Source organism: Carya illinoinensis, chromosome 14 (assembly GCF_018687715.1).
Source record: "Carya illinoinensis cultivar Pawnee chromosome 14, C.illinoinensisPawnee_v1, whole genome shotgun sequence".
Lineage (NCBI taxonomy): Eukaryota > Viridiplantae > Streptophyta > Magnoliopsida > Fagales > Juglandaceae > Carya > Carya illinoinensis.
In genome coordinates this window covers 3,803,171-3,814,630 of record NC_056765.1, presented here as the reverse complement: position 1 = coordinate 3,814,630, position 11,460 = coordinate 3,803,171, and the positions used below count along the sequence as shown (strand labels likewise).

Here is an 11,460-nt window from a genome sequence, read left to right as displayed (position 1 = left end):
TCCATTAGCTCAATTCATTTTTACACCAGATTATTATTATTATTTTTTGGACCTTTTTTAATGGGTCAAAACCCCTTACACTTCTCTCCCACACCCCTTTAACAACAGGCTTACTTCCTCATCCAAGGCCCATTTAGCTTCAAATTTGCAAATCCTCCTCTTAATCCTTCTTCTTGGGATCTTTAATGCCAAAACAAGAAGTATAGCTCTGTGATCTGATTGGCTAACAATTATGGTTTCTGCTACAGCTTCTCTATACATTTACATCCATTTAATATTGGCCACTGCTCAATCCAGCCTTTCTTTTGTGAATGTATCATCAGAGTGCCTATTACTCTAAGTGTATCTACTTCCCTTCTAGCCCAGATCAAAGACACCATTCACCTCTAGAGCTTGCCTGAAATCCTCTATTTGAGATTTTGGCCTTGGTCTTCCACCCCATTTCTCATCTTAATAAAGGATCTAATTAAAATCCTCAACAATGCACCAAGAGATCTCATGGGATTGATTCAGCAATGATAACAGGTTCCACGTGTATTTCCTCTTGCAAACTTCAGCTTGGCCATAGAATCCAGTAAACTTCCAAGGCACATTCTGCTCCTTCCATTCCACCTTCGCATTAATATGGAATTGAGAGTAATTAATAACATCCACCATCAACTCTCTACACCATAGCAGTGCCAATCCCCATTTCCTTCCTACAGCATCCACTATAGAACATCCCTACCACACCAACTTCCTTCTTAGTGCATCAAACTTTCTAGCAATAAGTTTGGTCTCAATGAGAAAGACCAAAATGGGCTTCTTATCCTTCACTAACTATTGAAGGTTCTGAAATGTCCGAAGGTTTCCAAGCCTCCAGCAATTCTAACTTAGTATTTTTATAATTCTTGGCGAAGCTGTCTCACAGCCTCTACCAATGACATATTGTTTTCACCCCTAAACTCCTTCCCAAACCTTCTGCCCCTCTTCATTGCCCCCTTCACCTCATTCACTACTCCTTCCTCATGTGTTTTTCTTTTACCCCCATAAGGACCCTCAGTAAGCTTTTGACAAACATTCCCACGAGCTCTTCTTTTCCATCTCCTTTGCTCTCTTACCTCCATACAACTCTCGATGCTAATGTCAGCATCCACTAGCTACTGAGAACTCTCTTCAAATTCCATCCCAGCTTGTATCATAGCCCTTCCTCCAGTACGCTTATTACTCACCTCCCCCTTTCTCTTACCAGACTAGATAATACTAATATCATTTTTCCTGTTTCAACCACCAATATTACTCTCAAGCATTTCCTTAAATACTATATTTGTAGGAATCTCAACCCCATCCTGAATCATCCCACTAGTCCTTCCTTCATCCAAGACATTCACATAAGTTCCCAACTCCCCCAATTCCTCCATTATTCTCGGATCAAACTTTTCTGTTGTCTCACTTTCCTTTATCCCCTTTTCTAAGTTGGTCTCCCCGCCAATATCCCCTTCATCCTCCTGCTCATAGCTCCCCATCTTCTCAATAATTTTACCTTTAGATTTTAACTGGGCTCCCAACTAGCTCTCATACTGCAAACTATCCCCCTTCCCATTCACCCCCTTACAACCCTCTTTGTCACGTTTAATTCTTCCACACTTAAAACAGATCTTAGGGAGTCTTTCGTATGTCAAGGGCACCCACATTTTATTCCCCTCCAAGTTTACAGTTCTACCTCTGATTATGGGCTTCCTCAAATCCACTTCAATCTTCACCCTCAAATGATTATCCCATTCAATACCCTCCCCATTCACATCCACCTCCCTTAGACAACCAATAGAGGCACCAATTATCATTCCAACCTCCCAGGACCACGTCAATGGAAGGTTCTTAAAATGGATCCAGAAAACTTCATGATCAAAACGCATTTTTCGAGGAGGCGTAAATCCATCAAATGGATTTAGAATCAGGAGTTGATTGTCAAAGAGCCATGGTTTTCCATCCAAGACATGTCCCCTATCCCTCTGAATTTCAAAGTTCACCACGTATAAGTTATGATTGATCTCGTGAAATTTAGAAGCTCCCCTTAACTTCTAGGTCTTGCTCATTGTGGCTCCGACAACCTCCTTGCTCACCTTATGGTCCGAGATCAATTTCCCCACCAAGCTTCTCTCACATTCAATCTTCAACTTCCCCAAATGATCTACCTCAAGTTCAATCTCTGAATTCTCTCACTCGGTGAGTTTTAGACTATCCCATCTCTCATCCAAATCCACTATTCCTCCCACTAATACTACACACAGTAGACTCTCCCTCCACCTAAGCTTCCTCTACCAGAGCAAGCTTAGAGGAGAATCGTCGATAATTTCTTAAGCTTTAGAGAATCATTTCTTAAGCATGTGCAACTACTGAAATTAAAAAAAATTAATTTTATTTTTTAAATTTTGTTCTTCTTAAACTAATTGAATTCTTCTACTAATTATTCATATACCACACATTTGATTAAAAAAAAGTGTTATGTATGGAAATGATTAATAGAATTTTTCTTTAAAAATAGATATATGCGTGTGTGTGTGTGTGAATAATTCTATTTGAAGACTTCTACAATATATTCATCATGCTAGTAACATAAATTGATTTGAAAGATGAATTTTAATCTCAATTTGACGCTTGTAAATATTAAAACGTGAAAGTTCGTCACTTGTTATTCTTTCCTATCTAATTTTGTGCATGCTTCCTTATTGCTTTTATACTACAATAACTATGTAATTCGTTTGAACATTGCCTCCTGTTGTCGGGCAGCACAACATGTTGGCCGAAGGTTGCCTGAGACTGCATTCACTCTATCGATGAGAAGAGGCGTCACCAACAGCGACAGTGAGGGTCATGGCCATCTTCGCCAACCCAACCTCTGAAGCATTTCCCAAGGTCTTGGAGATCAAGAAAACCCTCCTTCAAGGCTTCAACTCCTTCAAACACCTCAAGCATGTCCACGCCCGCATTCTCCGTCTTGGCCTCGACCAGGACAACTATCTCCTCAACATGGTCTTGCGCCGCGGCTTGCATCTTGGTGAAACGCATTACACGCGGATTGTATTCGACCAAGCCAGAGAACCCAACATTTTTCTCTGGAACACGATGGTCCGGGGATTGGTTTCCAACGACTGCTTCCACGATACCATTGAATATTATTGTATGATGCGGAGAGAGGGATTCTTGCCCAACTGTTTCACTTTTCCTTTTGTTCTTAAGGCGTGCGCAAGACTTTTGGATTTTCAACTGGGGGTGAAGATTCATACCCTCGTGGTGAAAGAGGGGTTCGACGACGATGTCTATGTGAAAACCAGTTTGCTCTGCTCGTATGCTAGTTGCGGCTATATGGGACACGCACGTAAGATTTTCGACGATATTCCGGAGAAGAATGTTGTCTGTTGGACTGCACTTATTAGTGGGTACATCAGTGTTGGTCAGTATGGGGAAGCTATTGACATGTTTCGGATGTTGCTGGAGATGGGCTTGCAGCCTGACAGTTTTACCATTGTTAAGGTTTTGTCCGCGTGCACTCAACTAGGGGACTTAAGAAGTGGAGCGTGGATAGATGGATACATGGCAGAGATTGGCATGGGGAGGAATGTGTTTGTGGCTACTTCTTTAGTGGACATATACGCCAAGTGTGGAGACATGGAGAAAGCGCGGTGTGTCTTTGACCGGATGGGCGAGAAGGATATAGTTACATGGAGCACCATGATTCAGAATTATGCTCTAAATGGACTCCCTAAAGAAGCTCTGGACCTTTTCTTCCAGATGCGGAGAGAAAATCTGAAACCTGATCGTTATGCAATGGTTGGTGTTCTTTCTGCTTGTGCAAGGTTAGGTGCGCTAGACTTGGGGGACTGGGCAAGTGGGCTGATGGATAGGAATGAGTTTTTAACTAACCCTGTTCTTGGTACAGCGTTGATTGATATGTATGCAAAATGTGGGAGCATGGCTCAAGGCTGGGAAGTCTTTAAAGGGATGAAGGAAAAAGACCGAGTTGTCTGGAATGCCATCATATCAGGGCTTAGTATGAATGGGCATGTCAAAGCCGCATTTGGACTATTTGCCCAAATCGAGAAAACTGGGATTCAGCCTGATGGAAACACTTTCATTGGCCTTCTCTGTGGGTGTACCCATGCCGGTCTAGTTGATGAGGGTCGTCGATATTTCAATAGCATGAACCTTGTATTTTCCGTGACACCTACAATTGAGCATTATGGATGTATGGTGGATCTTCTAGGTCGTGCAGGTTTATTAGATGAAGCTCATCAATTGATAACAGGTATGCCCATGGAGGCCAATGCTATTGTTTGGGGAGCTTTGTTAAGTGGATGCAGGCTACATCGAAACACCAAGTTGGCAGAACATGTATTGAAGAAACTCATTCAGTTAGAACCATGGAACTCAGGAAATTATGTTCTCTTATCAAATATTTATTCAGTAAGCCATAGATGGGACGAAGCAGCAGAGCTGAGGTCCACCATGAATGAAAAAGGGATCCAAAAGATACCAGGATGTAGTTGGATTGAAGTTGATGGGGTTGTTCATGAATTTCTCATGGGAGACAAGTCTCACTACTTGTCAGAAAAGATATATGCAAAACTCAATGAATTGGCTATGGAATTGAAAGCAGCAGGCTACGTTCCAAGTACAGATTTTGTCCTGTTTGACGTTGAAGAGGAGGAGAAGGAACATTTCCTTGGTTGTCATAGTGAGAAGCTGGCTATTGCATCGGGTCTAATTAGTACATCTTCAAAAGATGTGATTCGAGTGGTTAAAAACCTCCGTGTCTGCGGTGATTGCCATGAGGCCATAAAGCTGATTTCAAAATTTACAGGGAGAGAGATAATTGTTCGGGATAACAATCGATTTCATAGTTTCATTGATGGTTCATGTTCATGCAGAGATTATTGGTGACGCATTGAGACTAGATAGGAAATTAATGCCAGTGTAAGTTCTAAAGAACCTGATCCCTTTGTATTTTCTCAAGTTGCAAATTGTCTTGTTGCATTCTTTCTCCATAGAGAGGGAGAAGTACTTCTCACCACATTTCTATGTCAAAAGAAACCATGTAGATTATACAATCTTGAATGATTAATGACATGGCCCCGGAGTCTGTTGTTCTAAGCCAGTTGTCGGATATAATGGTGAATCTATACAAGGGACACAAACAAAACTGGTATTATAAGCATAATGGTATGTTCATTTTGTTGTTAAACATGATGGCATATTCTTCATATGAGAGATGAGATTGTATTGCAATGGCGATATAACTGGTAAAGAGGCACACTCATGAAGCCCTAAGAGGCTAGCTGATTCCTGTGACCATTTGGTGACCGTCTTCTTGTCTTACAGGAAGAGCTCGGCACAATCCGACCGCTTACTGATCGATGGCATGAGCATGTGTTATTTCAATCATCATATTGCATTGTTTTTCTATCTGACATGTTCTCTATGTTATTTGAGAGCTGTGTAAGATTTCAATGTATAAAATACATTTCCTTTATAAAGTCAACCACTTATTTGGCCAAAATTGAAATACATAAAAGAAAAAAAACACCACCACTTGGGGCCAAATGAATTATAATCTCAAATCTCAAATTCATTTTTTGTTCCCTTTTTTTTTTAAAAAAAAAAGAAAAGAAAATGGAGTATGAGATTTCGATCTCCGGATGTTTCACATCGTGTCCCGTACATTAACTATAACAAAAATTATATGTGCAATCAATTTTGTATATTCTTTTACGCACTCTACTGATGTGATTGGTTGTGTATTAAAAAATGAGAAATTCTATTTGCAGTCCCTACTTGAGGATACACATGCAGGCCTTTATCAAATAAGAAAAAACATCATTTTAGAAGAAATATTTTTGTAATTTTAAAAAAAATTAAAGATAAAATTGCTTAGACCTTCATTGCATTTTTCATTTGAGGACTGTACATAATATTGTTCTTAAAAAAATTAATACAACTAATCATATTAGTTAAATGCGTAAAAAAATACATATAAATAATTGTACGAATGATTATTTTTAACATAATAAACAGTGAAGATAGCATCATGCCAAAAGGGAATTCATTGATTCACATACAATAGCAGTACTATTTTGGTAAGCTGTTGGTCCTACCACTTTGATTGCACAGTTGGAGATAATCGAACTAAAAATAATTAGTCGTTGCAACTATTGACCACAATTTGTTGGCCAAAAACATGCCAACCAACCTTCATAATTTCATATATATATATATATATATATATATGAGTAATATTTCGCACAGTTCATTTTATCATCATTCTTCTACCATTTTATTACGTTGTATTAAACTATTAAAGACTATTTGTTATGCTCAACTTGTGGGTCAATCATTTGATACCACGTTATGGAATATTAAGATGATGATGATAAAACAGATGGTATATATATTGACCATATAGTTAAAAAAAAAAAAAAAAGTTCAATGTATTTCTTCTATTTCTTTATCTCATAAGAAAAATGATGGAAATTTGAAATGTTTATGTGGAGGAGATTACACATTGCCCCTCCACCCCTTTCAAGTCAAGTGCACTAAAAAATCAAGGAAAATCTCTTTTAAATTTGAGGTTCTTTTGAAGATTCGATACTATTCTTCCATTTAGAAATCAGAACTTATGACATCTGGGTATTGTAAAATTGCTGGTATGCTTTAGTAATAGACTCCGCCGCCATGAAGAAGTATATGGAGTCCAAATGACCATACACGTGTAACAATTTCATTGAAGATCGTAAACAAGGTACTGAATTAATATTCTGCTATGGGTTACTAATTTATAAAAGAAATTCTTACCATATGTGTATATACATTGCCATCACTTGAGGGAGAGAGATGTTATTGGAATTTGAGTAATATGAAAGCATGGTTGCTATCTGTTGCAAGTTGAGTACAGCAATGACACCAACCTTCTTTGTCAAAGTTGGGTAGCCAGAACACTAGTTAAAGATGCCTGTACTTCTCTATGGGTACTGCACTCTCTTTTTATCATGTACTACCAAAGAAGACTACTTTGTACTGCTTAATCTATGCAAGACTATGACATAAATTTTCCTGTAAAATTCGATTTGAGTTTCTCTCTAATAAATAAATTTGCAAAATTAATCTGACTATATGTAATATGTTATATTTTATTTACATTAAAATTAATTGTGCAATCTTATATACTGTATTTAATCAAATCAATTTGTGAACTTTACTTTGTGAGGTCTTCTTCTAAATATATTTTTTTAATATTTTAATCGGATGTAGATATTGTACGCAAATCTCACTTTATTTAATGTTAAGATTCATGTTATTTATAATAAATTAATATTATAAAATTATATTATAATAATATTTTATTTAATTTTTAATAAAATTGTAAAAAATAATTATTTTAAAAAATTATAAAAAATAACGAGATTGTCAAATCATGCACAACGTTTTCTTATTGGGTTCGGCTGGTTACAAGACATTTCATCAACGAAAGCTTGGCACCTCATTAACACTTTTTAATAACTTTAGTTAACCAATCCAATTGTGACATGTTGGCTTTGAACATAATATAATATGATTTGAGGGTGATATATTCTTCATCACTAATGACAGTGATGTTAAATCTCTAACATTGGCTAGAATGTAAATGGGGTAAGCATTTACAAAATGAAGCAAAATTCATTTCGATCTCAATCGTAATCATCATTGACTAAGAAAAAAATGTAATTAATACATTAATATTGACCATTAGTTGGAAGATTATCAATAATTTAATTTTACTTAGGGGAGAAAAAAAATATATATTAAAAACCACATACCATACGGCATACACATAAGATTACCAAAACACAATCACATGTGAATTAGTTATCTAAAAAATGTTAATTTTCCAATTCTTTAGACTTTGTTTTTGAATTCTAGCACGTAATTTGTAATAAATAGAATAATTCTACTATGTCTCTCTATTTTGCTCTTCCATTTTGATCGGTGATATATTTAATTTTTATTTATTTATTAATTAAAAAAGTAATTATTAGTGTATTGATATTTTTTTAAAATGTTTAAAAATGTTAAAAAATATGAATACAAAAAATAAAAATAAATAAATTTTACCTAAAAAATACTTCGAGCGATCACTGCTGGACGGCACACTGATAGCATTCTAATAAATAAAGACACATCAAGAGAGTTGTATGTCTATATGAGATTTCCATTAAACTTTTAAGATATCTTAATTTAAAAATAAAAAAGGCTCCAATAATATCAGAAACAAGGACCTATAATTTATGAGTTGTGTTGCTCTGTCGCCCAGTGATGATCCATAGGTTAAATGTCACTTTTTTTTTTTCTTTTCACATTTTTTAACATACTTAAATATTTTTTAAAAATAAAAAAATACATCAATATACTAATATTCACTTTTTAATTATTAAATAAAAAATAATAATAATAAATTAAAATATATAAGCAATCAAAATCATGAGTGGATAAATTCATAGTGCACACTAGTATCATTCATAATTTATATCTGAAATCTAAGCCGCACGATGAGATTGCAGAAAAATTCATAAAATTTTATTGTTACCCGAGTCTCCCAATAACAAAAATAAAATAAAAATCTAGGACGTTGAATTTCTAGTTAATTACTGAAAAAATAAATTAATTAATTAAACGTAAAAAGGACTCTTCCATTTTACGTTACGTCATGACTCATGGGTAATAAATCCGTTGCCACCAAACTTATTATGATATATTATCCCTTTTCTCTTTTTCTTCCTAATCTCAACCGTTCTCCAACACCAAGACCTCTCCTTTTCTCCTCCATATAAATCAACCCCAGACCCCTAAGCTTTCTTGTACCGGAGAGAACCACCACATATCCTAGTCTCTGAGTCTTTGTAGTTATTCAGCTTAGTTTCTTCCAAAATCTGTAGTCATGTCTCAGGTACCCAACCCAACTTCTTCTTTACATGTCAAATCTGGATTTCGTTAATGGATTCTTCCTCTATAGCCAGGGGTTTTCTGGGCATTCTATTTTACATGTTCTGTTAATTCGACGTCGAAAATTCCATCTGTTTCTTCTTTTTTCTTTGGCATGAAAGGTTTGATATGTTTTTCAAGATGAAAATATAGAGCGATCTATATGCTAATGTCTTGATCGAATGAAGTTTGAATTTGATGATGTTGCTTGTGTGTGTAATTTGAGGTCCTCTGGGTTGGGCTTCTTTCTTTTTGGATGGTTGATTTTGTTTTATTGACTCAACCTAGAAATAACAAAGGTTTGAGCCAGTTCCCCTGATGGACCCAAAAAGAAAATAAAGAAGAAGGATTTAGCAAAATGTATTTGGGAATCATAAAAGATAATGCAAGGAGAAAACTTGACTCAAATTTTCTTGAGTTGCACTTTATTTATCATGTGTTTTCTTTTTTTGATATTGTATTGAAAGAGGCCAAATGTCTTCAATTTCCTTTGGGGTTCACCCCTCAGAGGATGAGGAGCTTTCATCTCCATAGATCTTCATTTTTTACACGCTCTGGTCTTGCATCTCTCTCTGATAACAGTCGCTTCTTGGAATTATGCTTATCTTCCCAAGGAAGAGTAAGGTTTAATGCTGTGACCTGCGAATGTTATATTTTCCCTCATTACTTTTGACCTGAAGTTCTGTTTTTGTTTTCGTGCAGACAGTTGTCCTCAAGGTTGGTATGTCATGTGGAGGCTGTGTTGGGGCCGTGAAAAGGGTTCTGGAAAAAATGGAAGGTCTGTGGTATCCCTTCAAATTGAACTGCAAAACTTGCCGAAGCCTTTTTTTTCTTTTTTTTTAATCCTTTTTTAATCTATCAACCATCTCTTATTGATTCAGTAAGCTTTAGTAATATTCTTTATCGATTTTTTGTCTGTTGATGCATGTAAAAACTGAGTTTTTACGTCTAAGGTTTTCTCTACATGATGGCATTTGTGTGGCTTTACGGTATTTTTCTCTGTAAATTCTAAATGTGTTTGTGGCGTGTTTTCAACATACAAGAAAAGGTTGATACAAGTTACAACCCTAGCAAATGGCAAGAAACAAGAACTGAGTAAAATTTAATACTAGCTGACAGCTAAAAGAGTACATTTGGCCTACCAGGAACACAATTTAAAACACAAATTATTTAACTGCACTTCTGTCCTAATCTTTGTTAGTAAAATGGTTAGTGTTCTCGATAGATTAGGAATTATGAAGCTTCATCAATTTTCATCCTAGCTAGGTGGGTGCAGTTGTGAAGGAAATTCCTTTTATCCAGCTGTTGATTTTGACGGTGTTTTCTGTCTTTTCTTTTCACAAAGAAAACTATGTGATGGAGAATTTGATATAGAACTATTTTATACCAATAAAAAAAGGACTAGAGTGGTATAGGCATTGAGCTTGGGGGTATGCTCCCCCCAAGTCTAAGGTTCAAATCCCCTTGAGTGCAAACAATCTCTAGGGGCTATTGGACTGAGAGATTTTCCCCTTGAATTATCCAAGGTGCACTTGCAGGAAACTCCTTGCCAAGAGCCTATGCACCCTGAGATTAGTTGGGATGCTGTTCCTAGACACCCAGTGCCAATAAAAATTAAAAAAAAAAAAAAGAATTAAAAAAAAAAAAAAGACTTGATGGAGAACTATTTTATCTTTTCACTAATATTCTGTTTACAAACTATGTATCATGAATTTATTTTCTTTGAAATGAAATGTGCTTGCTTATGGAAATTTGTGGTGGGGATTTGGGCTTGTTGCCCTTTGGTAATTCTTGTCCCACACATATTAGATGTGGGATTTGTGGGGGATTTATGTGATCATGGGATCAAGATAATCCCATTTTTTTTTGTTTGAAAAACAATGAAGCTTGTAGAAACTGTAGTGGTTATTATTTATATATTTTGACAAACAGATCTATGCACGTTTGTTTAGAGTATTATTACTAACTTTTGTATCTGAAATCATCAGGGAACTTTAGTTTCGTATTTACTTTTATGGAATTAATCTTGTATGATACATGCCGGTGTCCTTTTTCACCATCTACAGGTGTAGAATCATATAATATTGATTTGAAGGAGCAGAAAGTGACAGTGAAGGGCAGTGTGCAGCCTGAGGCAGTTCTGCAGACAGTTTCAAAAACTGGAAAGAAGACTAGCTTCTGGGAAGCAGAAGCACCAGCAGAACCTGAAGGAACGACTGCAGAACCGGAAGGTAAACCTGCAGAACCTGAAGGAAAGCCTGCTGAAGCTGTGGCTGCAGCTTAGGAGTCACTAATTGCCTGGAAGAGTGTAGTCTATAAACCACTAGTAGTTTGCTGAACTTAATATAGTATGAACGCATCTGGACTATGAAGTTTGTAATGTACTTCAAATAATTGGATGTGAGCAACAATAATTTCTTGGGTGCTTGGCATAAGATCTTCTGTTCACACAATAAGCTTACAGCTTGA

At 36.2% G+C, this 11,460-nt stretch overlaps 2 protein-coding genes across 2 annotated transcripts; both read left to right on the top strand.

The window, feature by feature from the left end:
• The first annotated feature begins 2,655 nt into the window (after window positions 1-2,655).
• Window positions 2,656-5,130, top strand: LOC122293213 (putative pentatricopeptide repeat-containing protein At3g08820). The gene has a single exon (XM_043101723.1). It carries the CDS (start codon window positions 2,854-2,856, stop codon window positions 4,918-4,920), a length of 2,067 nt encoding a protein of 688 aa, XP_042957657.1. The 5' UTR covers window positions 2,656-2,853; the 3' UTR covers window positions 4,921-5,130.
• Window positions 5,131-8,756: 3,626 nt separating this feature from the next.
• On the top strand, window positions 8,757-11,426 carry LOC122294345 (copper transport protein ATX1-like). The gene is made up of 3 exons (XM_043102989.1): window positions 8,757-8,956; window positions 9,694-9,769; window positions 11,058-11,426. Exons 1-3 carry the CDS (start codon window positions 8,948-8,950, stop codon window positions 11,273-11,275), a joined length of 303 nt encoding a protein of 100 aa, XP_042958923.1. The 5' UTR covers window positions 8,757-8,947; the 3' UTR covers window positions 11,276-11,426.
• The last annotated feature ends 34 nt before the right edge of the window (window positions 11,427-11,460 follow it).

Bases quoted from the DNA above. Each gene is read 5' to 3' on its own strand.
- LOC122293213 (XM_043101723.1), top strand. From the start codon at position 2,854: ATGGCCATCTTCGCCAACCCAACCTCTGAAGCATTTCCCAAGGTCTTG.
- LOC122294345 (XM_043102989.1), top strand. The intron at 9,770-11,057 runs GTCTGTGGTATC...CACCATCTACAG, and splicing joins GGTTCTGGAAAAAATGGAAG to GTGTAGAATCATATAATATT.